This window comes from Zalophus californianus, chromosome 1 (assembly GCF_009762305.2).
Source record: "Zalophus californianus isolate mZalCal1 chromosome 1, mZalCal1.pri.v2, whole genome shotgun sequence".
In the NCBI taxonomy this organism is placed as follows: domain Eukaryota; kingdom Metazoa; phylum Chordata; class Mammalia; order Carnivora; family Otariidae; genus Zalophus; species Zalophus californianus.
The window spans coordinates 161,377,905-161,399,084 of NC_045595.1; the positions used below are offsets into that span (position 1 = coordinate 161,377,905).

Consider the following 21,180-nt stretch of genomic DNA (forward strand, 5'->3'; position numbering starts at 1 on the left):
AGAAAGGGACTCAAGACAATACATGAAGAAATTTTCTAAGAGTTCTTAACTACATTCAGACCCTGCTTCTGCCATTTTTGGTGTCTTACAGTTTCCTAACAGCATCTAAAGGTTTTTCTGAATTAATCTTTCAGGAAAAGGAAGGTCCGTGTGTTTGTGCTTGGAGACCGCAGGAGCTGTATAATTTGTCCTCTGTCTTGTCGGTCTTATGGGACAGAATCCCCGAGGGAAAAGCTAATTAGCAGCAGCTCTGGGGAAGAGAGAGTCAAAGGCAGAAAGCAGAGACCCTGGGGGAGAGAGAGACAAAGGAGAGTGCACCTGCTAGGGCCTGTTGCGGGGGGTGGGGGAGAGGTCCTTAATCATCAGGAAACCAGAGAGTCTCAAAGTAAGAATAACTCCTCAACCAAAGAGTTTCCATAAAGATGACATGAAGTTACATATATCAAGCATAGAGTAGCACTTAGTACACTTCCAGCACTTTATAAAGAGTGGTTGAATGTGACCAGGGGGCTCACTCTTGCCAGAAAATACTTGTCCCCAGCATGTAGTGCAGTGGCCGGGAATGCATGCTTCCTGCGCCCCCACCCTCCTGCCCCACAGCTGGCTAAGTCCTCCTCCTCCTCTGGGGCTCCCCATCATGGGGAGGGCCCCTCATCTCCTTGCCCATAGCGCTGCATTCCCATTCTCATCCCAGCATTCATCACACTGTCCTAGAAAAGCTTACTTCCCTGCCTGCATTCCCATGAGGCTGGATTCCAGGAAATAAGAACATGTGGGTTCCTAGCATGGGGGCAGATGCCAGGCTCTGGCAGGGGCCACCGGGTAAAAGCTATGTGGTGGTGGGGTTCAGGGAATATCTGGGGGACTATCGGGCTTGAGCGTATTGAGAAAATACAACATGGCAGAAGCTGTAAAACTTTTATATAAAGTTGTGTTTTATTTTAAAATGGTATCTAGCTTTCGAAATATTAGTATGTTTGTGTGAGAAATTATTTAGACAATAGATGATGTGTGGTGTAAATTCTGATGCAGAGATTGCCAAGGTTGAGAATAATTCAGAACTAATCCAGAACTTTTTTCTCCCCTAGCCTGCCCCTTCACCCTCTCTCAGTCCCAACCCAGTGCTACCACCACCTAAAATTTGCTTCTCTGGAAGCACCTCCTCAGAAGATGGCTGATATGCTCTGAATCTAAACCCCAAAGCATTTATACCCACCATGACAAGGACTGTTGCTCAGGAGAGGCTCGAACCATGTGTTGGGGGAAGGGAGGCTGGAGTTAGAGAGAGAAGGGGCTGGTTTGTGTAAAAGACCTCTCCCCGCTTCTGCCCCACCAAACCAGCCCTAGCGGTGACCACAGGTCACCATTGCTCGGGACTCCACTTGCAGCTCTGTTCTCCATCCCATCTGATTTCTGCTCATCTCAAATGCCCAGAATTCACTCACCTTCTTACTAACCGGGCAAATAATTCTGAGGAGTGTGAATGTGTGTGTTATAGTTGACGTTGTGTAGTGCTGAGGATTTTTAATGTTTGAATTGAATTTCCTTGAAACTATAAATGAATGTTAAAACATAATATTCTTAAAAAACTCGGAATATAAATTATGTAAGAAACAGCTATTTTATCTTTTGTGTGCCATATTATTTTACAGTTGAAAAGTTTTGTAAATCCCTTGGATGATATACATGAGGTTCTTAGAACCCTTCAACACAAAAACACTCTATGCACTTTTAAGATAGAGTAACTATAAATTTCTAGATTTCATATTCTCCCAGGAATGAGATATGTATCATCTGGGTGACTAATCCCAGAAAACTGTCACCCTACAAGGGCGGGGCGCTACTGCCTCTTGGCAAGATGAAGCACCTGTCAGAACGATGGCCAGTCACTGTTTGGAAAGAACAGGGTCCATGTATGATTTCTAAGAGTAGCCGCAGAGCCCCAGATGAAAGGAATTATTCTGGAGAATTGAATTCTTTGGCTTTCTTTGGCGGGGGGGGGGGGGGGATGTCAGGAGACAATGTCTTTCCTTCAGAAATTTTGCAATGCTGAGTTTTCTGCAAGGAGAACACTCAAGTAGGTGCAGGGCTTTCCTGGGCTGCTTGATTATGGTTGGGCGTTGTGAGCCCGTGCCTGCTTTCTGCCTGCCCGCCTGCTTCCTTCCTTCCTCTCACTCTTATTTCTTTTCTTTTTTCTCTTCTCTTCTCTTTTTTCTTTTCCTTTCCTTTCTTTCTTTTTCTTTCTCTTTCTCTCTCTCTTTCTCTTTCTTTCTCCCTTCCTTTCCCTTCCTTTCTTTCTACTTTTGTTCTTCCTCTTTCTTCCTTTCTTTTTTAAATAAACTTTTAATTTTAAGATAAGTATCGGTTCACAAGAAGTTGTAAGAAATAATATAGAGAGATGCCCTGTACCCTTTACCTACTTTTACCCGGTGGTAACGCTATCACAGGATGTTGGCGTGGACACAGTCAAGATACAGAACAGTCGCCTCACCCCGAGGATTCCTCCTGTTGCCTCTTTATAGCCACGCCCACGTCCCTTTCCCCAGTCTATGCTTCTTGGGGAAGACTTTGATGACAGGGGTAAAAACAGTTTGGTGGGCGTGAATGTTCATCTTTGCCAAGACGTTTAACCCCCAGCAGTTCTGACAGGTGAGTGCTCGTCCTTGCTCCCTGTATATCACCATCTCTGCTCTGTTCATATTCCTAGGGAGATTCTTCGGTACTTTTTCCCTAAATATCAGCTACCGTCAGAATTTGGCTACACATCTGTGGAGGAACTTGCAGCAAGTTTTGAGGTAAGCCAGCTTTATTGGAACTTTGAGGGAATGACAGAATAGCCTGACCTTAATCTTCACTGAAGGTACATTGTAAAGTGTTACTGGGAGGAGGACCTAGAATGGTTTAAGTGAATGAAGATGGGGATCTTTATATCACATGGATGACTCAGAATGCAAACTGCATTTAAAACCAGTGTGGCCAAGGTTCAGATAAACTTTGGGAAGATCTTACTGAGAACAGAAAGTTGCAGAGATGAAAAGAAACAGGACATGGTCCCTGACTTCCCTCCATGACACCAAAAATAAGAGTTTCTGTTGTTTGGATACAAGTTCCTCAACCACCCGTTATGGTGGGCTGAGGTGAGGACTGGGTGGGTCAGCCGTGTCAGGTGCCCAGAGCACTAGTCTTACTAAAATCACTAACACATCACAGGGAATGATGAAGAAAATTCTATTTACCAAACCTCCTTTCAGGGACAGTGCCATATGGGATTAGAAAGAAAACTCTGTTCAGCTACCTGGGCTCATACGGGCTGTCTGCAGGCCTCTAAGTCACTGCAGGCTGTGGTGAGGCTGAGTGAACTGTGCAGGCCTGGGGCTGCCAGAAGGTGCTCCCTGGAGCCCAGAAGAACCTTGGGGTACAGGAGGGTGGGAGGATGCTTTCTCTGCCTTCATGCTCAGCATTGCTTGTGGCGAGTATGGATATACCTGGAAAGGCTGTTAGTGAAAAGAACACCAAATAATTTATTTGACAGAGGTGACTTATGCTTTAGTCTGATCCTGGGGAGAAACCCTTAATTTTCTAATGGATAATTATTGTTTCTGCTCCCTCGCCTTCTACCCTCACCTCCTCCTCCTGCCCCTCCCCACCCCCCTGCCAGGGTTCCAACTCTGTTACTTCCCTAGGACTGTGTTGTGAGGCCACCAGTGACCTGTAGGCTAACAGATGCAGTGGTCGCTCTTATCTTACCTGACCTCTGAGAGCCCAACCCACTTGACCAATTTTTTCTTCTTGAACCGCTTTCTTTGTGTCGCCTCCGTGACAACACACTTCCCATTTTCTTGCTTTCCTTCCTCCCGTCTTTTCTGCTGGCAACTCAGTTCCTCCTCTGTCTGGTTTCTAAATGTTGGCACGTTTGAGGGCCCATTGCTGGGCCATTTTCTTCTCTTTGTTCAGTGCTGTTTCCAGGTGACCTAGACAAGTCTGTGACTTTAAATACTATCCCATATGCCTGTAGTACCCCAGTCTATTTCTGTGGTGTTCCCATTCCAGAGACCCAGACTCCAGCTACCTTCTTGACATTCTCTTGAATAATCTTTGTCATTTACTTTTCCTTCACTTTTTTTTTTCTTCTGCAATTGTTTAACCATGTTGTTTATTAATTATGTAAACTGCCTTAATCTTTTTTTGGAATAAGGTGAGGTATACTTTAATTAATTTAATTGGACCCAGGCTTAAAAGGCCCCCAGTACCAATGTTGGCCAGTTCTAGGCTTTGATTGTTTTTTTATACTAGATACTTGCACGTTCCAGCTCCACTGTGGACAGCTCATTCTCTAAAAGCTAATATCCTGTCCTGTTACTATTTACAAAAACAGCTGGAGCAATGCCCGGAGCAGACAAACAAAAAGCTGAGAATGTGCTTCAACCAGGTAAGCTTTTTAATGTTTTTTATAAATGTGGTCCTTTATATTCTAAATGATCCCATATTCCAAAGGAGAAATAATACCCATTTCCAAAAGTTAGGTTGGGAAGGAAATCAAATTTGCATTCTCTTATCAAGACTAAGATTAATGGGTGGCATATCAGATGTCACAAAACAACATCTTTTTGAATTTTAAAATGCAAATGTTTCCACAGCAAAAAGCTTATGAGACACTGGAAGTAGACTATATTTGAACAGAATACATGATGCTCGGTGTTTTTAAGAAATAGGTTAAGTCCTTGAGACACTGGACTAAACCAGAAATCGTTTGCAGATTAGAGTTTTTAATTATTTTGGACAGTTTGATATCTCAGGGGGGTTTTGTTTGTTTGTTTGTTTGTTGTTTTTTAGTATCCTGTCAACAGTTTTTTAAGTTTATGACTTTTCCACTATAAAAGTAGCTATAAAAGCAATACTACTAAAAGTACTTATGCTTACAGCCATCTTCTGGAAAACTAAAAATAACATGCAAACCTATAAAGACTAGGAGGTGCGTGGTGACCCCTGGAATCATGGGAAGCAGAAACAGAAGGAAGGGCACCGCCTCATCTCTTTTGTAGGGAATGGAATAGATTTGGATATTCTTGTTTCATAAGTGGAATAGAACTACGAAGTAAGTTCCCAAAGATATATAACCAGACAAACTTGAGATGAAAATTAGAACCTAAACCAGACTCCTTCTTAGAAAGGCTGCATCACAAAGTATTTGAAGTGTAGGATGTGCCTAAATTTCACAGCCTCGTCGATATGTTTGCCTCTGATGATTCTGAATGAGTGCCTACTGGACTGTGATAAACAGATGGAAATGAAGGTTTCCCATCACTGTTCAACTGAAGAGCGAGTTTATTTCCTGAATAATGTCCATTGAAAAGGAGTCACTGAACATTTTCAGCCTGAAGACATGCTTGTCCACATTTCCTAACTAGATTACAAGACAGAGTTTTCATTCAATATATTTTTGATCCTATTTCTAGCACTATCTTATTTTCATCCATGAATGTAAAGCAGGGATTGATCAAGGGCCAGTAGAGGTAGACACTAAACTAAACTTTTGTATAAGCCAATACCTCTTTAACCCTCAAAACACTGGGAGGTAGATGCCACTATCTTATGTTAGTAGTGAGGAACGAGAGAGTCAGCAAGGTAATAGTCCAGTGTCGAGATGCAAGTAAGTAACAGATTCAGGATTGTAACCCAGACGTGTCCAACTCCATGCTCGTTCTCTGCATCACTGTCTTCCATCTTCCTCTTACCCAGACTGTCCTCCTTCATCCTGTGACAGGGTCTGCGTGTGTAACTTACCATATGTATACCACAGCTTCTCAGCCTTTTGGTGTAAAAGAATTATTGTTTACTTACTAGAGACCTTGATGTGGCATGATGAGATGCATATGGGGGGCTGCTGACAGTGGAATGGGGGGGTGCATGGTGGGCAGGTTGTTTAGTGTCCCCACCAGGAATTGTCCCAACTGGAAGTCTGTGGCAGCCAGTTCCAAGAATTACTAGTCAGGCTCCTGGATCTTCCCATAGATCTTCATTTACTGGTTAGGGATCTCTGACTTAAATACTCAACACCATGAAACTTAGAAATTTGCGAAGAATTAGGTTGTCACGCACCTTAGTTTATCCAGGCTTATGTGTGTCTTTCACGTCTGTTCCTAAGTGATATTTTTCTGGTATCTGTATGATCAGTAACGGAGCCAGGTTGTGGCTGGGTTTGGAGACCAGACTGAATAAGGGAAGTATTTACGCAAGGTGAACCGTGTTAGCAGAAATGATGAGTAGAATCCTCTTAATGTTTAGGGCAAGTGGGATTCAAAGAATCAAAGCCAGATAAACCGTCAGGAGACCATGACTTCCTGTTGAAACAGAGATGTTGTTGCAAGCAAAATACAGAATCATTGTGAACATGACTTCCCCAACGTGAAACTGTTTGGTCATGAGGACTTTATTATTGATTGGTAATTTTAAGTGGATGGTTATAAAAACTATTAAAATCATTTTTTTTGAAATCCATGTAGAGGACAGATCTATGCAACTTGATTGAAGCTGCGTACTTTTAATAAAGACAGCTGCATCAAAGCACAGGAGGATCCTTGATAAGTCACGGATGTCTTTGGTCACCTTGCCCTGGTTTCCATAACTACTATTAATAGTAGATGATTTGTGACCACATAGGTGGTCCCATACGACTTTGCCTAAACCACCGTCTTTTATTCTTTCCTCTCACAAACCATCTGCCCCATCCGAAATGGAACTGTTCCAGTCTACCAGACTGGCCTACCTCTGAGCCTTTCCCCATGCTGTCCCCCAGAGCACTCTTGTCTACTCTCCCAGTCTGCAGTTGGGCTCTTGAAATCCTGCCCACCCGATGTTGGGTCTGGTCAATGTCACCTTCCACTTCAAGCCTTCCTCAGTCTGTCCATGTGAACTTAATCTTGACTTTCTGTGTTCTGAGAGAAACTTAAAACTTTTTTTAGCATTAATTAAATTTTCCGCCCTGTGTTGTAGTTGTTTCTTGTATTTTATTTTCTCCTTAACTAGATCATAGAATCCTTGAAGTTAGCAATTCTTTCTTATCAAACTCTGTATCCTGCCAGCATTCAATCAGTACCTTTGAATGCATCTAGACCCTACCATTTGTACATTGAATCAAGATTGATTGTTTCTGCTGTAGTGCCTGCCCACATAAACACATGTCACATACCTATAAGTAGAGTAAAAAATCTATAGATCTTGTAGGCCAGACTTTCTTTGTGCTAACTTGTTAGGATTCTGGAGCTCCAGAGCTGCTAGAACTCTGACTTTTTAAATTCAAGGCACAAAATTAAAATCTCAAATCCTAATTCTGTTCTGAATTAATGGAGTTTGGAAAGAATTCCATTTTTGATCTGCCTCAAATACCTCTACAAGAGTAGGTTTAACCAGCAGAACTAAGCCTCTCATCTTGTTACAATTCTCTACTCCTAATTACAAGGTTAATACAACCAAAAGTCCTTTTACATTGAGCTTTGAAAGTTCTCAAAATTGCTACCTTTTATAGAGACCTCTTGATAATGTTAGCCTGAGAAAGGCAGAAGAATAAATCAGGAAACCGGCTGGTAGTGTTTGAAGGAAATATAGTTTGCTTGGTTACAAAGCTGTGAACTTTGAGAGACTAAGTATGACCTTGAAAATAGTGGGCTATATAAACATCCTTAATGTCATACTGTATGAACAGTGTTGCCTTCTGAACTTTTTATTGAGAAGTAATTCTAGGCACACAGGAAATTACAAAACAGTAGAGAGGTCTCATGTACCTTTCCATTTTTCCCAATGCTTATGTCTTAATTATATAACTATAGTAGAATATCAAAACCACAAAACTGAAGTTGGTGAAATACGTGTCTCATTTTATTCGCATGTGTGGATTTGTGTAACCACCACCAAAACCAGGATCCAGACTCCCACCACCACAGAGATCTTCCGGTTCTCTCCTTTATAGTCACACTGCACACAAACAAGTGCCCCAGCTCCAGGCAACCGCTAATTGGTTCTCCATCTCTATCATTTTGTCATTTCAGTCGTGCTGTAGAAATGGAGTCATATAGTATGTGTCAATTTCTGATTGGCTGTATTCACTTAGCATAATGCCCTTCACATCCATTCAAGTGTTATCAATAGTACGTTCCTTTTATTGCTGATAAGGAATAATGTTGTTTTTCAGATTTCTTTTTAATTTTACTTGTCTTGGTTTGTTTACTTACTACTATTGCTTTTATCAAAAAGTGTTCCTTGGCTTTCATTCAGGTGGCAAAAGCTGTGAAGTTCTAGAGCTTTGAATACTAAGAACTCTGTGTGACTGGTGACGTCTGAGCTATCTATGACTCTGTCCTCCTTGAATTATTTACCCTACTCCACCTTCTGGCCATGGGGGACAGCACTCCCTGGGGTTGACTAAAGCCGCCATCGGAAGTATCTATGAAGCTTCCTGGAGGAGGTGGTTATTGCCTTAATTGGAAGTCATCAGCTTTTTTTTTAATTTAAAGATTTCATTTATTTATTTGAGAGAGAGGGCATGAGAGGGGGGAGGGTCAGAGGGAGAAGCACACTCCCTGCTGAGCAGGGAGCCCGATGCAGGATTCCCCATTAAAGAGCATTAAGCTACTTAAAGTACATGGATTAATATCAGTAACTTATCCTCCAATTATTTATGCTTTTTTAAAAAAGATTTTTATATATTTATTTATTTGGGGGACAGAGAGAACGAGCAGGGGAAGGAGCAGAAGGAGAGGGAGAAGCAGACTCCCTGCTGAGCCTGGCCCTCACGGACTCGATCCCAGGGTCCTGGGATCATGACCTGAGCCGAAGGCAGATGCTTAACCAACTGAGCCACCCAGATGCCCAGAAGTCATCAACTTCTTGTGGGTTGAATTGAGGATGTTTGAAAGTGGGTATCCCCCCAAGATCTCAGAACATAGCCTGGATTTCAGGTCAGGATTGGCCTGTGTGCTTAAAACCCCTTTGCTGTGAACGCTGCACATCTGCTCTGCTAATTCTCCGCATTTAGTGCCAACAGTGTGGCACACATGGGAAATACAGGGGGTGAACAAAACCAGTGCTTTTTTACATTGGGGTTACGTTCTAGAGGAAAGACAGATAACAGACCATAATGTAACATCACATAATGATAGCTACTAAACACGTAAATAAACATAAAATAATTGTGCAGGGCCCGGGGGTAGACTGTGACGGTGCATGTTGGGGAAGGGGCAGCCTATTTCAGAGCAAGCGGTACCTGAGCCATGTTTTAGCACAGACCTGAGGCAAGCAGTGAGCCTTGTGGAGGTTGGGCTTGAACTCACTGAACAGAGAAAGCAGCAAGGGTGAAGGGCTTGAGGCAGGAATGAGCTTGGTGTTTTCCTGGAAGAATGAGGCCCACAACTCAGGGAAATAAGGTAAGAACTGGCAGAGGCAGGCCAAGGATTTCAGCATCGCATTAATTCTTGGTGTCCCCACACAAGTGTCCAGGCAGTTTGAGACTCTAAAAATCTAAGATTTCTTTCATGGCAATCCACAAATCTCACCATTAAGTCTCACCTTTAATGGAATACATTGTGTGTGTGGGTATATGTGTTTGTGAATACACACATATTGGCAAGTGTTTGCCACTCTGGAAGGGTATTTGGGTTCCTGCTCTCAAATACTCCTCTTTTTTTAAAAAAATTTATTATGTTAATCACCATACATTATATCATTAGTTTTTGATGCTGTTATAGATCCATGAGTCATTGTTTGCATATAACACCCAGTGCTCCATTCAATATGTGCCCTCTTTAATACCCATCACGAGGCTAACCCGTCCCCCAACCCCCACCCCTCCAGAACCCTCAGTTTGTTTCTCAGAGTCCATAGTCTCTCATGGTTTGTCTTCCCCTCCAATTCCCCCCCATTCATTTTCCCCTTCCTACTATCTTCTTCTTTTTTTTAACATATAATGTATTATTTGTTTCAGAGGTACAGGTCTGTGATTCAACAGTCTTACAAATTCACAGCATTCACCATAGCACATACCCTCCCCAATGTCTATCACCCAGCCACCCCATCCCTCCCACCCCCCACCACTCCAGCAACCCTCAGTTTGTTTCCTGAGATTAAGAATTCCTCATATCAGTGAGATCATATGATACTTGTCTTTCTCTGATTGACTTATTTCGCTTAGCATAATACCCTCCAGTTCCATCCATGTCATTGCAAATAACAGGATTTCATTCCTTTTGATGGCTGCATAATATTCCGTTGTATATATATACACCACCTCTTCTTTATCCATTCATCTGTCGATGGACATCTTGGCTCTTTCCACAGTTTGGCTATTGTGGACATTGCTGCTATAAACATCGGGGTGCACATACCCCTTTGGATCACTACATTTGTATCTTTGGGGTAAATACCCTGTAGTGTAGTTGCTGGGCCATAGGGTAGCTCTATTTTCAACTTTTTGAGGAACCTCCATACTGTTTTCCAGAGTGGCTGCACCAGCTTGCATTTCCACCAACAGTGTAGGAGGGTTCCCCTTTCTCCACATCCCTGCCAACATCTGTCATTTCCTGACTTGTTAATTTTAGCCATTCTGACTAGTGTGAGGTGGTGTCTCATTGAGGTTTTGATTTGGATTTCCCTGATACTGAGATGCTGAGCACTTTTTCATGTGTCTGTTGGCCATTTGGATGTCTTCTTTGGAAAAATGTCTGTTCCTGTCTTCTGCCCATTTCTTGATTGGATTATTTGTTCTTTGGGTGTTGAGTTTGGTAAGTTCTTTATAGATTTTGGACACTAGCCCTTTATCTGATATGTCATTTGCAAATATTTTCTCCCATTCTGTCGGTTGTCTTTTGGTTTTATTCACTGTTTCCTTTGCTGTGCAAAAACTTTTTATCTTGATGAAGTCCCAATAGTTCATTTTTGCCCTTGCTTCCCTTGCCTTTGGCAATGTTTCTAGGAGGAAGTTGCTGCGGCTAGGGTCGAAGAGGTTGCTGCTTGTGTTCTCCTTTAGGATTTTGATGGACTCCTATTTCACATTTAGGCCTTTCAACCATTCTGAGTCTATTTTTAAAGTGTGTGGTGTAAGGAAATGGTCCAGTTTCATTCTTCTGCATGTGGCTGTCCCATTTTCCCAACATCATTTGTTGAAGAGACTGTCTTTTTGCCATCGGACATTCTTTCCTGCTTTGTCGAAGATGAGTTGACCATAGAGTTGAGGGTCCATTTCTGGGCTCTCTATTCTGTTCCATTGATCTATGTGTCAGTTTTTGTGCCAGTACCATACTGTCTTGATGATGACAGCTTTGTAATAGAGCTTGAAGTCCAGAATTGTGATGCCACCAGCTTTGCTTTTCTTCTTCAACATTCTCTGGCTATTTGGGGTCTTTTCTGGTTCCATACAAATTTTGGGATTATTTGTTCCATTTCTTTGAAAAAAGTGGATGGTATTTTGATAAGGATTGCCTTAAATGTGTACATTGCTCTAGGTAGCATTGACATCTTCACAATATTTGTTCTTCCAATCCATGAGCATGGAACATTTTTCCATTTCTTTGTGTCTTTCTCAATTTCTTTCATGAATATTTTATAGTTTTCTGAATACAGATTCTTTGCCTCTTTGGTTAGATTTATTCCTAGGTATCTTACGGTTTTGGGTGCAGTTGTAAATGAGATCAACTCCTTAATTTCTCTTTCTTCTCTCTTGTTGTTGGTGTATAGGAATGCCACTGATTTCTGTGCATTGATTTTATATCCTGCCACTTTACTGAATTCCTGTATGAGTTCTAGCAGTTTTGGGGTGGAGTCTTTTGGGTTTTCCACATAAAGTAGCATATCATCTGCAAAGAGTGAGAGTTTGACTTCTTCTTTGCCGATTTGGATGCCTTTGATTTCTTTTTGTTGTCTGATTGCTGAGGCTAGGACTTCTAATACTATGTTGAACAGCAGTGGTGATAGTGGACATCCCTGCCATTTTCCTGACCTTAGCGGGAAAGCTCTCCATTTTTCCCCATTGAGAATGATAGTCACTGTGGGTTTTTCATAGATGGCTTTTATGATATTGAGGTATGTACCCTCTATCCCTATACTCTGAAGAGTTTTGATCAAGAAAAGATGCTGTACTTTGTCAAATGCTTTTTCTGCATCTATTGAGAGGATCATATGGTTCTTGTTCTTTCTTTTATTAATGTATTGTATCACATTGGTTGATTTGTGGATGTTGAGCCAACCTTGCAGCCCAGGAATAAATCCCATTTGGTTGTGGTGAATAATCCTTTTAATGTACTGTTGGATCCTATTGGCTAGTATTTTGGTGAGAATTTTTGCATCCATGTTCATCAGGGATATTGATCTGTAATTCTTCTTTTTGATGGGGTCTTTGGTTTTGGGATCAAGGTAGTGGTGGCCTCATAAAACCAGTTTGGAAGTTTTCCTTCCATTTCTATTTTTTGGAACAGTTTCAGAAGAATAGGTACTAATTCTTCTTTAAGTGTTTGGTAGAATTCCCCTGGGAAGCCATCTGGCCCTGGGCTCTTGTTTGTTGGGAGATTTTTGATGACTGCTTCAATTTCCTTAGTGGTTATAGGTCTGTTCAGGTTTTCCATTTCTTCCTGGTTCAGTTTTGGTAGTTGATACATCTCTAGGAATGCATCCATTTCTTCCAGAGTATCTAATTTGTTGGCATAGAGTTGCTCATAATATGTTCTTCTGGTTGTTTGTATTTCTTTGGTGTTGGTTGTGATCTCTCCTCTTTCATTCATGATTTTATTTATTTGGGTCATTTCTCTTTTCTTTTTGATAAGTCTGGCCAGTGGTTTATCAATCTTATTAATTCTTTCAAAGAACCAGCTCCTAGTTTCGTTGATCTGTTGTTCTACTGTTCTTTTGGTTTCTATTTCATTGATTTCTGCTCTGCTCTTTATTATTTCTCTTCTCCTGCTGGGTTTAGGCTTTATTTGCTGTTCTTTCTCCAGCTCCTTTAGGTGTAGGGTTAGGTTGTGTATTTGAGACCTTTCTTGTTTCTTGAGAAAGGCTTGTATTGCTATATACTTTCCTCTTAGGACTGCCTTTGCTGCATCCCAAAGATTTTGAACAGTTGTGTTTTCATTTCCATTTGTTTCCATGAATTTTTTAAATTCTTCTTTAATTTCCTGGTTGACCCATTCATTCTTTAGTAGGATGCTCTTTAGCCTCCATGTATCTGAGTTCTTTCCCACTTTCCTCTTGTGATTGAGTTCTAGTTTCAAAGCATTGTGGTCCGAAAATACGCAGGGAATGATCCCAATCTTTTGGTACTGGTTGAGACCTGATTTGTGACCTAGGATGTGATCTATTCTGGAGAATGTTCCATGGGCACTAGAGAAGAATGTGTATTCTGTTGCTTTGGGATGGAATGTTCTGAATATATCTGCGAAGTCCATTTGGTCCAGTGTGTCATTTAAAGTCTTTATTTCCTTGTTGATCTTTTGCTTAGATGATCTGTCCATTTCAGTGAGGAGGGTGTTAAAGTCCCCTACTATTATTGTATTGTTGTTGATGTGTTTCTTTGCTTTTCTTATTAATTGGCTTATATAATTGGCTGCTCCCATGTTAGGGGCATAGATATTTACAATTGTTAGATCTTCTTGTTGGATAGACCCTTTAGGTATGATATAGTGTCTTTCCTCATCTCTTATTATAGTCTTTGGTTTAAAATCTAATTTGTCTGATATAAGGATTGCCACCCCAGCTTTCTTTTGGTGTCCATTAGCATGGTAAATGGTTTTCCACCCCCTGACTTTCAATCTGGAGGTGTCTTGGGTCTAAAATGAGTCTCTTGCAGACAGCATATCGATGGGTCTTGTTTTTTATCTGATACCCTGTATCTTTTGATTGGGGCATTTAGCCCATTTACATTCAGAGTCCAATTACTCCTCTTAATTAATAACACATGAAAAGCATAAATAAGGGCTCATGGGTGGCTCAGTCAGTGAAGCATCTGCCCTCAGCTCAGATCATGACATCAGGGTCCTGCGATTGAGTCCGTGAGGGCCAGGCTCAGCAGGAAGTCTGCTTTTCCCTCGTCCTCTGCTCCTACCCCTGCTCGTTCTTTCTCTCCCTCAAATAAATAAATATATAAAAATATTTTTAAAAAAAGCATAAATAATTGGAGGATAAGGTACTGATATTAATCCAATAAAGTCAAGTACTTTAAGTAGCTTAATGCTTTTTAATGGGGAATTCGTACCCTCTCTCAACTCTAATAATATCTGTGCCTTGCTTGGGGGCACCTTGCACCTTCTCCCATAAGACACAATATTTGCATACTTATATTATCTCATTCTATAGACTGGAAGCTTCTTGAGGCCAAGGACTGGATCTTCTGTATCTTTGTGTCACCTATAACAAAATTCAGTGCCTTGAATTTAGGAGGTGGTTCGTGAATGTTAAATGGAATTCAGTATATTTAGAGGTTTTTGTTTGTTTAAAGGATTTTATAGAAAGAGGAGAAATGGATGTTTAAATGGGCTGATAAGGACAGTGTCTGGGAGGGGTCTGTAGGTATTAGTGAATATGGTGATGGGGGCGGGCAAGGGTAGACCCAGAAGACAAAGGAGACCATCTTACAGTTTTCCTAGCAGCCCAGTCATATCAGAACACAACAATCTCCTTATTTCAGAAACCTTCATACGTGTATCAAAACAGGATTTGCTCTGTATCTCTTTTCTCAGAATATCCCCCGGCCCTCTCCAAATGTTGACACAAGCGATTCATGTCATTTTGAAATTGGAGCGTTTGGCTTCTCCATTCCCTCTTTTACTCTGTGAGTGCCTTGGTCACAACATGAACTCGTGGGAAACAACCAAGACTCGAATTAGCAAGGGTCACATGTGTATGTCAACAACCATATTCTTTGCATCAGGACAAGGGACCCAAAGAAAGTGACAGGACGGGAATTCCTCTGACTGTAGCTTCTGTGCTTTTCAGATGCTACAGACATGAGTTCTAAATAACACGCCATCATCTGCCAGCAAAGCCCTGTGTGGCCTGCCATTCTGTCATTGCCTGTGAGTTCTGATGCTGTGGAGAGGGGGTCACTACCAGCCACCCCCTTTGTGCCTTTTACACTCTGACATCACTGGTGGGCAGAAATTTCCAACCACGACTGGATTCTTTTTCCATTTCAAAGTGAGGGTCTCCAAGCTCACCGTGGTGTACTTCTCCCATCCTCATAGTTACTGGAGTATCAGACGTTTTTCCTGGTCTTTCTTCCTCTTCCATCAGATTGCAGGTTCCTTCAGGGTGTCTCCGTGTCTTAAATTTCATACACAGGTGTAGAGTCGACACTTGGTACATATGTGCAGAACTGGAATATGAAATCACTTTCTGATATTAGGGGGAAAAGTAATACTTGAAAAATATACTAAAACTGTTTTTAAAAACATTCCCAGATCCAGAATGTTTACATGGTCCAATATGAAAGAGAACTAAAGAGAAAAATGCAGTCCATTATCTATGATACAAATCAGAGAGGAGTGGTTAATGAAATATCTCTGGGACAATGTGAAGAAAAAAGAAAAATTACTGAAGATAAACTGAATAATCTTCGGGTAAAACTGGCCGCACTATTGCAGAAACTCCAGCTGGTAAGTAACAAAATTTGGAGTAGTAGGAATGTACTTTGTGGAGAGAGCACTAAGCTAGGTCATCCACCTGCTGGTTTCGGTCAGGTCATTTAACATAGCCCTGCTCTCCCTATAAGGATATTGAAATCGTAAATAAATGAACTTTGAAAGTACACATGAGAACATTTTTAAAAGGTCTGTTATTCTCTCTCACAAAAATCAGAACTTTTGCTTGTGCTGTTGGTAGAGTTTGATCAACCCTGTCTCCTCAACAGTGTATTTCCAGTAGGAAATTTTTTCTAATTTTATCAGTCAGCAAAGCATTTTAATTTTTATCTCAATACATAATTAAAAATGGGCTCTTCTAGTCTTTGAGGAGAGGTTAGAGAGGTCAGGAAACATTGTGTAAGTATGCTGTTCATCTTGTTTGGATGGACGAACGCATACAGAACAGGCCTCCTGTGATGGATTGAGCTAATGAGGGAAAGTCCATCTTCTTTCTACAGCATGTAGAAATGCTGGATATAATCCATAAAAAATTAAAATATGTATAGCCATGGTTGAAGAGTCTTTCCGTAGATGCTAGAAATAAATGGAGAAATCAACAGTGAGCCTAGGAAGCACATGGTATTTTGTACTCAGACACAGGCCCTGAGTCTGGGACAGGAGACAGGGCCTTCCTGGGCCATACAAGGTGAGAGGGCAGGAGCTGAGTGCCCCATGGAGAGCCCTGACTGAGTGGAGGGTTACCTTGCCCAGGAAAGGGAGTTAGGGAGAGACCAGGAAACGTGCACACATCAGGATAGTGCGTGATGAGCATGGGCTTTGAAGCCAGGCCACCTGGGTTCCAGTCGACTGGCTGTGAACATTTCAAGGTAAATCCATTTCTCCTTCACAAAATATACGTCTTTTGGGTTCTTTGGGATTTCTTGTATATTATTAAGTACAAAATGAAACTCAGAAAATATTTCTGCTTAATTTAAGTATACAGCAAAAATGATACCACCCTCCCCCTGCCTTAGGTGGCCTAGGCAACAGCTCTTGTGGTTCTTATGGCTGTAAAGGGTGGCAAATGCTTTTATGTGTGAAAGGTCTGATACAGAGCTTGGCACCATGGTACAGTTTCAGCGATGATGGTTGTTCTACTAACAAAAACTCGAGAGACCAAAGAAATTCTGTATCATAAAAATCGAATACTACTCCATATCAAAGTTCATAAAAATTACTGGTTTTTGGGTATTAAGGAGGGCACGTATTGAATGGAGCACTGGGTATTATATGCAAACAATGAATCATGGAACACTACATTAAGAACTAGTGATGTAATGTATGGTGACTAACATAACATAATAAAATAAAATTTAAAAAAATTATTGGTTTTCATAATAGCACATCTAAGTATGGCTAGGAGAAAAACATGAAAGAATAATGATTTGCTCTTCCTTCTATGCCAAACCCCTGGGTTTCCTGCACAGTAGCCAGAGAAGTTCTACTAATTTGTTTTATTCACAAAGTTTGGTAAGGAGGCAAGGGGGCTTTAGCCCGTAGAGTATATCTAGTATCATTGGAGAGGTACTCAAAGGACTCCTTGCCCAAATAGATTTACTCTCATCCTTGACTTCAAATTTCAATTTCTACTGCCTCTGATTGCCAGAGCAACTACACTGGTGTAGAGCAGAGATGAGAAATGAGGGGGACCCAAAGCAGATGGACCGAGCAGGCCCATGCAGAGGCTGGGGACAGAACCAGCCGGAAGTCCTTAGAAGGAAGTCTGGTTTGCCAGGCACAGAGCAGAGTCAAAGGATTAGACTCAACTGAGCAGATGGAAAGCTGTCAGTGTCAGAAGGGGTCACACAGGGCATTCATTGCTCAGGGCCAGTGAGTGTTTGAAAATCTAGGTGAACATGACTATCAGGTGAGCTTGTCTGTAGGTACAGGGCCCCAGTCACAAAGCTGGGACTCAGTACAGTCCAGCCTTGTCTGAGGCCTAGGGCAGAGGGAGCCGAGCAGAAGCACAGTTGATGGAACCGGGTGAGCGATGGAGAAGCTAGGATGGTGGTGCCACTGACTGGGAACAACATAAAACTGGAATTGTTTCTGAAAGGTCCTTTCTCAAAATTCTCTTATCCATCAGCCCAGGTTGGAGAGCAGGTTAAGCCCATGGCTGGGCTTGAGGGAGTGAGATTTAATTCTGTAAAGAGGGAGCATTTGTCCAGCTGTTCCTGGACTAAGCAGCCCAGGGAAGGAGAGTATGAAATTGCCCAAATAGAGAACTGGGGGAAAGGAGAGAAAAGGAGACAGAGGAGGGCGGCAAGCCAAGGGTTGGGGGTAAAGATGCTGCAGAGGAAGAGAAACGGCAGAGAAATCAAAATCTGCCTACTCATCTGTTTTGCCTAGAAGGCTAAAGAATAATGAACTTTTATTTTAAAGAATTTCTTTATTTGAGTGAGAGAGAGAGCACAAGGAGGGGTGGGGAGCAAAGGGAGACAGAGAGGAGACTCCCCACTGAGCAGGGAGCCCGACATGGGGCTCCCAGAACCCTGGGAACCTGACCTGAGCTGAAAGCAGCCATTTAACCTTCCGAGCCCCCCAGGCACTCCAGATGCATGAACTTTTAAAATGGGAGACGAGTGACGCCTGGGTGGCTCAGTTGACGAAGCATCTGCCTTCAGCTCGGGTCATGATCCCAGGGTCCTGGGATCCAGCCCCGCATCCTGCTCCCTGCTCAGTGGGGAGCCTGCTTCTCCCTCTGCCTCTGCCCCTCCCCCTGCCTGTGCTCGCTCTCTCTCTCTCTGACAAATAAATAAAATCTTCAAAAGAATAAAAAAATAAAATTAAAAAAAATGGGGAGACGAGAGTCTATTACAGAGAAGGACAAGGTGGAGGCGGAGTGGCTTTAGGAATATGACAAGTAATTAAATAGATGGAAAGCCAGTTGAGTCTAATCTCCACTAAGGAAGAAAAAGAAATGACCCAAGTTCCTAACTGCTTGTGTGCACAAAATGAGGTTAAAGGTGAAAATATTTTAAAAGATGAAAGGCATTGTTCCAGGGCAAGGTGGGTTTTGCTGCTGCAGGAACCGTAAGGAGGACTGTTCTGAGGCCACCCATATTACAGGGGTGCAGCCTGCAGCTTCTTGGCCTGCTCTGATTGTTGATTCTCTTTTCCAGGGTAGTCCAGCAGGAGACCAGGAGCAGATTGACAGGTATTTAGAAGCTTTGCTTAAAGAAGATAATCCCCTTTTCCGGAATGCTTTAAATAAAGTGACTACAGATGTGGGACATGGTCTCCCTTTAGAAAAAAGCGGAAAGTAATTCTCAAAATTAGAAGTCAGAAAAGATATTCCCTTTCAAAATGTTAATAAGACAAAGAAAGATTCTTTTCAAAACATATTTCCTTTTGTACTCTGTTATTGTACGGTTTGTCCTGTTTAATCCTAAGAACATTGTGTACTTTAGAAATAGAGACTGATTTACAATGTGCACATTTGCAGTCGGTTCCCTAACTCTTCCTGTTATTTCAGACACTGTTCTAGAGTTCTCCAATTCCCACGTGAGCTACTAAGAAAGACAGAAATGTCAGTTAGGCTTAAATTCTGTTTTCACTTAAAAGACTATAAAAACTAGAAAACAGTGGTTTTCAAAATCAGTGTACAAAGGGTACAGAATCACCTCCTCTTAAAACTTATGTTGTAACAGAAAGACACTATGTTCATGACAGCCAGTACTTGGTAAAGTAGAAAATATAAATCCTCAAAAACTATAAGATACAATTTATATGATAATCCTACTGTTGAGTTCTAGTACAAGTACATGTCTTCTAAGGACCGTGTGAACACATACTACACATACGTAAGAGTTGTTTTTGTATTTTCCTTGCTAACAGATTATTTTTATTTGTTTAGAAATAACTGCCATTTTGGAAAAAAGCAATAAAACATTTAATGTTGGTGGAATTGTAGAATTTTAATTTTACGTACATACATACAGTACAAAATTCAGAACGTGTGAAATGGGGTATGGTGGAGAGTCTGCACCCCATCCTTGTCTTGGACACTTAACTACTCCTCCCCAGAGGTGTGCTTTTACTAGTTACTTATGAATCCATCCAAAAACAATCAATGTCCATAAAACCATATAAGTCCTTATACAGGTATAAATACAAATGTAATGGCATCCAAGATTTTGTTGCTTTTTACAGTTAATATACCTTTAAGATCATTCCATGTCAGGCTCAGTACATGGAGAGTCTCTCATTATCTTTCCCTGCTCCTTATTATTCGATTCTGTGGACATGCTAGAATTTATTTAATTATTCTCTTACCGATGATCCCTTAGATTTTTTCCCATTCTTTTGGGTTTATATGCACAGGTCTCTGTAAATATGTTTATTTCACACACGTGCAGGTATATGTTAAATAAATCTCAGAAGATGAATTGCTGGGTCAGAGGGCATGTATGTTTTATTATTAATAGATAGTGCCCAGTAGTACTCCATAAAAATTTTATTAATATACATTCCCACAGCAACATGAGTGCCTGTTTCCTCACACCTTCACCTACCCAGTGAATTATCAAACTTTTTTTTATGTTGCTGACCCAAGTAGGTAAAAAGTGGTATATCCTTGTAGCTTTAATGTATATTTCTTATGCTATGTGTAAGATTGAGCATCTTTTCATGTTTAAAATTCATTTGAATTTTTAAATTTGGCTTTTTTTCCATTTTTCTATTTGGTGTTTTTTTTTTTTTTTAAGATTTTGTTTATTTGAGAGAGAGAGAAAGCGTGCATGAGTGGAGGTGGGGTGCAGAGGGAGAGGGCAGGGTATTCAGTGCAGGGCTCGATCCCAGGACCCTGGGATCATGACCTGAGCTGAAGGCAGATGCTTAACGACTGAGCCACCCAGATGACCCGGTGGTAAGTATTTTCTTACTGATTTGTAGGAACTATTTTTATGTTAGGGAAATTATCTTTTTTATATTATATGTGTTATGGCTATTTTCTCCTAATTTTTTTAAATTTTATTATGTTAATCACCATACATTACATCATTAGTTTTTGATGTAGTGTTCCATGATTCATTGTTTTCATGTAACACCCAGTGCTCCATTCAGTACATGCCCTCCTTAATACCCATCACCAGGCTAACCCATCCCCCCACCCCCCCTCCCTTCTAAAACGCTGTTTGTTTCTCAGAATCCGTAGTCTCTCATGGTTTGTCTCCCCCTCCAATTCCCCCCCCTTCATTTTACCCTTCCTACTATCTTTTTTTTTTTAACATATAATGTATTATTTGTTTCAGAGGTACGGGTCTGTGATTCAACAGTCTTACACAATTCACAGCACTCACCATAGCACATACCCTCCCCAATGTCTATCACCCAGCCACCCCATCCCTCCCTCCCCCACCACTCCAGCCACCTTCAGTTTGTTTCCTGAGATTAAGAATTCCTCATATCTGTGAGATCATATGATACATGTCTTCCTCTGATTGACTTATTTCTCTTAGTATAATACCCTCCAGTTCCATCCACATCATTTCAAATGGCAAGATTTCATTCCTTTTGATGACTG

At 41.3% G+C, this 21,180-nt stretch overlaps 1 protein-coding gene across 1 annotated transcript in view; it reads left to right on the top strand.

Moving 5' to 3' along the window:
• MORC1 (MORC family CW-type zinc finger 1) overlaps positions 1-18,943 on the top strand; it is a 171,955-nt gene extending 153,012 nt beyond the window's left edge. The window contains exons 25-28 of the mRNA XM_027581731.2: positions 2,708-2,795; positions 4,376-4,429; positions 15,435-15,629; positions 18,779-18,943. Of these exons, the coding sequence (XP_027437532.2) occupies positions 2,708-2,795; positions 4,376-4,429; positions 15,435-15,629; positions 18,779-18,922 (481 nt within the window). The 3' untranslated portion in view covers positions 18,923-18,943. The remainder of the gene's footprint in view (positions 1-2,707; positions 2,796-4,375; positions 4,430-15,434; positions 15,630-18,778) is intronic.
• The last annotated feature ends 2,237 nt before the right edge of the window (positions 18,944-21,180 follow it).